This window comes from Bufo gargarizans, chromosome 3 (assembly GCF_014858855.1).
Source record: "Bufo gargarizans isolate SCDJY-AF-19 chromosome 3, ASM1485885v1, whole genome shotgun sequence".
Classification (NCBI taxonomy): domain Eukaryota; kingdom Metazoa; phylum Chordata; class Amphibia; order Anura; family Bufonidae; genus Bufo; species Bufo gargarizans.
Window position 1 is genome coordinate 237,440,477 of NC_058082.1, and position 6,000 is coordinate 237,446,476.

At 51.2% G+C, this 6,000-nt stretch overlaps 1 protein-coding gene across 1 annotated transcript in view; it reads right to left on the reverse strand.

The window, feature by feature from the left end:
- Nucleotides 1-4,015, reverse strand: part of LOC122930863 (septin-10-like) — a 56,978-nt gene extending 52,963 nt beyond the window's left edge. The window contains exon 1 of the mRNA XM_044284531.1: nucleotides 3,887-4,015. Within this exon, the coding sequence (XP_044140466.1) occupies nucleotides 3,887-3,919 (33 nt within the window). The 5' untranslated portion in view covers nucleotides 3,920-4,015. The remainder of the gene's footprint in view (nucleotides 1-3,886) is intronic.
- Between the last annotated feature and the right edge of the window lie 1,985 nt (nucleotides 4,016-6,000).

A 6,000-nucleotide genomic window follows, 5' to 3' on the forward strand; every position in this document is an offset into this window, starting at 1 on the left:
GTGAGAGCCCTGAACGGATCTCAGAAACGGAAAGCCAAAACGCCAGTGTGAAAGTAGCCTTACATGTTCAGCGTAGGAAAACATAGCAAACTAGGATTTTGCTCCGTTCTGTCATCCTGGAAACACGGTGGAACCTACAGCAGTGAAATATTTCATTTCCTTTTCACGTTAATCTCGCTGCTCTCGTTTATACTACTTTGACCAGTTCTTATAACCGGACTTGTGTGCCTTTTAAATGGCGCCCATTAATCATTCCAACCACTTTCCCAAGACGCTGGTGTCATATTCTGCATGCAGCACTAACCTAACAACCATACGCATCTTGGAAATGGACAATAGTGACGTAAAGTCTATAACCCTTAGCTGATTGAGATACATCCAGGCTATTTAACGTGTAGTAGCTGGAGGGGTATTGTTTCTCAATGAAGAAACACGGCAGTAAAAGGGGTTATCCGGTTCTGTTATATTGATGACCTGTCGTCAGGACAGGTCACCAATATCAGATCGGCGGGGGTTTGACCACCAGTTGTTTGAAGGGGCCACGGCATTCGTGCGAGCGCTGCATCCTCATCAATGTTTATCTGCACGCTATCGACATTGTAGCAGCGGTGCGGTGTAATTACAGCTTTCACTCCTAATAACTTGTGCAACTTGATGACTGCAGCCCCGGCAGATCATCAATATCGGCAAACCAGACAACGTTATCCGATGTTACCCATCTGGTCCCTGTCTGGGTGGCTCGTGGACCAGCACTTCAGCTCCCCACTGCACTGATATTAACATCCTAGACATAGGGACACGTGACCACTGCAGCCAATCACAAGCCGCAGCGGTGACTTAACAGATCTCTATGCAGACGAGTGGATGCAGAGATCCTTCACCCCTATGCAGGGGAGGTGATTGAGCATGTAAATGCAGATCTCACCTCCTCTGATGAGCAGGAAATTATCGATTAGTTTATTCCTGATAATTGCCTGCTGTGTCTGCCCATGTAAACGGACCTTTACCCACCCCCTCCATCAGTCTCTATCTTCATGCACAGGGCCGTTGGGCGGCTGTATTGCGGCCCGCAACTGGCGGGTCGGCAATCCGCAGCTGGCGGCCGTGTGCACCACGCATGCGGACCCATTCACTTCAATGGGTCTGCAATTCCGGAGATGCGAAACTGAGTCACGGAACAGAACACCGGAAGCAATACGGAGTGCTTCCGTGGTGTTTCTTTCCGTTGTTTTGCACCGCAAATAAATATGACATGTCTTTTTTTTTGCGGTGCGGACAGATCACGGACCCATTCAAGTTGAATGGGTCCGGCCGCACGGATGTTGCCTATGCATTGCACGGAAAGGCCGCCCGACGGCCGTGTGCATGAGGCCTAACAGTGATAATGCACTGTACCAGCATGTGACCACTGCAGCCGGGCAATGTGCCGCACAAACTGGCATCACCACTGCATGGTCAAAAATTGCAATGTAATGCTGCCAGCACTGCAACTAATGAATGGAAATGGCATCAGGTCGCTGCCCAGAAGTTGCCATGGCACGCAGTCATAAAAAAAACTAATTTTCTGAATTTCTTGCGACTATCGCACAACAAGGGTTGCAATGCAGGCAGAACCACACTGCAACCTTTTGTCATAAGACTTATTCATGTTACATACGTTTTTTAACAGCTGATCATCCAAGTTTAATACCAGTGCACAAATAACATTGCCATCTAATAGCAATGATGGAGCTAGGACGTAGGTCTGTGATGCCAAGGACAAGCTTTGTATAGGGGGGAGTGGGTGATGACGTTGAACACCCCATATTTCTCACTTTTGCCTCAAACAGTCCACGATCCGGTGGGACAGTCCTGTATATTAGTGGATGCCCTGTGGTCCGGGGATGGCTGAGGTGTGTCCCAATCTCAATTGTATCTGCGTCCTCAGGAGGAAGGTCCAGTTGAATGGAATGGTGAAGCAGGAAGCTGGTGAGGTCATTGTGCCTGCTGAGCGGACAGGCCAAGGATCACACCCTGGTCAGGGGGTTGGCCTGTGCGAATGACATCACCGCATCAAGCCGGCTGCTAGGGACAGCATGATGTTCTCCATTCATGGGAATGGGGCCAGATGAGTATTACTTTTTTAGGCTACTTTCACACTAGCGTTTTTGTTGGATCCGGCAGGGTTCAACAAAAACGCTTCCGTTACTGATAATACAACCATCTGCATCTGTTATGAACAGATCCAGTTGTATTATCTGTAACATTGCGAAGATGGATCCATCATGAACTCCACTGAAAGTCAATGGGGACGGATATGTTTTCTTTTGTGGCAGAGAAAACGGATCTGTCCCTATTGACTTACATTGTGGGTCATGACGGATCCGTCTTGCTCCGCATCTCAGGACGGAAAGCATGCTGCGGTTTGCTCTCCGGTATGAGAACGGAACGGAATGCATTTTGGAACATTCCGTTCTGTTCAGTTACGTTTTGTCCCCATTGACAATGAATTGGGGCAAAACTGAAGCGTTTTTTTCCGGTATTGAGACCCTATGACGGATCTCAATACTAGAAAATCTTAACGCTGGTGTGAAAGTAGCCTTATTTTATTAACACTAAGGGGACAAAATTTTTGTAAGGGGGGCACTAAGGGGCAATTTACTGTGTGGGGGCACTATCGGAGCATTTTACTGTGTAGGGACGTGAAGGGGCACTTTAGTGTGTGGGCACTAGACGGTCCTTTCACTGTCTGGAGGCACTATTTATTTTACGCACGCTGCTATATTCCATAGCACTATACAGACATTATCATCACACTGTCCCCAAAGGAGCTCACAATCCAAGTTCCCTATCACTACGTCTTTGGAGTGTGGGAGGAAACCCATGCAAACACGGAGAACATACAAACTCCATGCTAACCACTGAACCACGGTGCTGCCCTACTATAGGAGTAGTCTACTGTGTGGGGGCATAACTACTATGTGAGTGCACTAAAGGGGCATTTTACTTTGTGGGGGCACTAAGATGGCATAACTACTGCATAGGGGCACTAAGGGGACACAACTAATGTACAGGGGGCAGTAAGAGGGAATAATTAGGCCTCATGCACACGACCGTATGCATTTTGCGGTCCGCAAAAAATACGGAAGACGCCTGTGTGCATTCCGTATTTTGGGGAACAGAACAGCTAGCCCCTAATAAAACAGTCCTATCCTTGTCCGTAATGCGGACAATAATAGGATGTGTTCTATTTTTTTTGGAGCGGAACGGAAATATGGAAACGGAATGCACACAGAGTACCTTCCGTTTTTTTGCGGGCCCATTGAAATGAACGGTTCCACATACGGTCCGCAAAAAAAAAAAAAAACGGAACGGACACGGAAAGAAAATACATTCGTGTCCAAGGCCTTACTGTGTACGAGCACTATGGAGGCAGTTTACTGTGTGGGAGAACTAAGAGGACACAACTACTGTGCATGGGCAGCAGGGGCGAATAATGACTGTGTAGGGGCACAAATCAGACTGCCATGTATAAAGTTGGGAGGCATGCTATAAACCCTGTACTGGTAGTGCCAGTCTGCCATAACCATAGCTATATCTCAGATAGTATAGTAGGAACAGGAAGGCACCCAGAGTATAATACTGTCAGTGAAGAGTAAACTAATGCAAGTGACTAAACTACCAGTGCTCCCACCACAGATGTCCCAGCTCCTTCCCCTCACAGTGGGGGATGATGGTTCACTACCCCCCATGTCCATGTATTCTGGGTGTGTCACGCTGCCCCCTGGACGGGCACTGCCGCTGGGTGTGCCACACTGAAGTCCCCGGCCGGACACTGGGTAAAGTTCAGCAGACATGGCGCTAGTTGGGCGGACCCGGTCTCCGCAGGCTGCGGGCTCACACTTACCAGATGCCGGGAGAGATCAGGCGAAGCGTCCATAACTCGTACAGCCGAGCTGACAGGCCCGCCCCAGTCACACTCCCGGGCACTGGCCAGGCTCTCTAGCGCCGCCCCGAGCCCAACTGTACGGCCCCTCCCCCCGCCGTACTGTGCCCGGACAGCCAGGTACTAGGCAGCTGCCGCTAGCAGGGGGCTCTCTACGTGACTGGCACCGGTCTCCGGGACTCCTCGCCCTGTAATGCGGCTTCACGACGTGCTGATTGTAAAGGTGTATGCTGCCCATCAGATAACGGTGCCAACCATAGCAGTACCAGCCACACTGTACTCCCTGACCATACCAGACACTGTGCCAGGCTCTCAAGAGTTTCAGCCATAGTGCCACCATAACTCTGCCCACTACAGTGACCTCATGTCATTGCCAGCCACAACACTATGCCAGTGCCCCCTTAACAGTGCCAACCCATACCTCCCAGCTTTCCTAAGTTGGGACAATAGCAGTGACGTTACATGCCCAATGTCTTCCTACACATGTCCAATACCGTCCAGTCCCCTTAGTACCCCCACACAGTAGTTATGCCCTTACTCAATAGTTAGGCCCTCTTATTGCCCCCACACATAGCGGTTCTGCCCCCTTTACAGCAGTGCATAGCTCTTATAATACTGTGCCAGCCACAGTGCAAGTGTCCTCATAACAGTGCTAGTCACAAGGCTCCATAACAGTGCCTGACACAGTGCCACCTCCCACCCAGCCATAGTGCCCTCATAACAGTGCCTGACACAGTGCCACCTCCCACCCAGCCGTAGTGCCCTCATAACAGTGCTAGTCACATGGCTCCATAACAGTGCCTGACACAGTGCCACCTCCCACCCAGCCGTAGTGCCCACATAACAGTGCTAGTCACAAGGCTCCATAACAGTGCCTGACACAGTGCCACCTCCCACCCAGCCGTAATGCCCTCATAACAGTGCCTGACACAGTGCCACCTCCCACCCAGCCGTAGTGCCCTCATAACAGTGCTAGTCACATGGCTCCATAACAGTGCCTGACACAGTGCCACCTCCCATCCAGCCGTAGTGCCCTCATAACAGTGCCTGACACAGTGCCACCTCCCACCCAGCCGTAGTGCCCTCATAACAGTGCTAGTCACATGGCTCCATAACAGTGCCTGACACAGTGCCACCTCCCACCCGGCCATAGTGCCCACATAACAGTGCTAGTCACAAGGCTCCATAATAGTACCTGACACAGTGCCACCTCCCACCCAGCCGTAGTGCCCTCATAACAGTGCTAGTCACAAGGCTCCATAACAGTACCTGACACAGTGCCACCTCCCACCCAGCCATAGTGCCCTCATAACAGTGCTAGTCACAAGGCTCCATAACAGTACCTGACACAGTGCCACCTCCCACCCAGCCGTAGTGCCCTCATAACAGTGCTAGTCACAAGGCTCCATAACAGTGCCTGACACAGTGCCACCTCCCACCCAGCCGTAGTGCCCTCATAACAGTGCTAGTCACAAGGCTCCATAACAGTACCTGACACAGTGCTACCTCCCACCCAGCCATAGTGCCCTCATAACAGTGCTAGTCACAAGGCTCCATAACAGTACCTGACACAGTGCCACCTCCCACCCAGCCGTAGTGCCCACATAACAGTGCTAGTCACAAGGCTCCATAACAGTGCCTGACACAGTGCCACCTCCCACCCAGCCGTAGTGCCCACATAACAGTGCTAGTCACAAGGCTCCATAACAGTACCTGACACAGTGCCACCTCCCACCAAGCCGTAGTGCCCACATAACAGTGCTAGTCACAAGGCTGCATAACAGTGCCTGACACAGTGCCACCTCCCACCCAGCCGTAGTGCCCACATAACAGTGCTAGTCACAAGGCTCCATAACAGTACCTGACACAGTGCCACCTCCCACCAAGCCGTAGTGCCCACATAACAGTGCTAGTCACATGGCTCCATAACAGTGCCTGACACAGTGCCACCTCCCATCCAGCCGTAGTGCCCTCATAACAGTGCCTGACACAGTGCCACCTCCCACCCAGCCGTAGTGCCCTCATAGCAGTGCTAGTCACATGGCTCCATAACAGTGCCTGACACAGTGCCACCT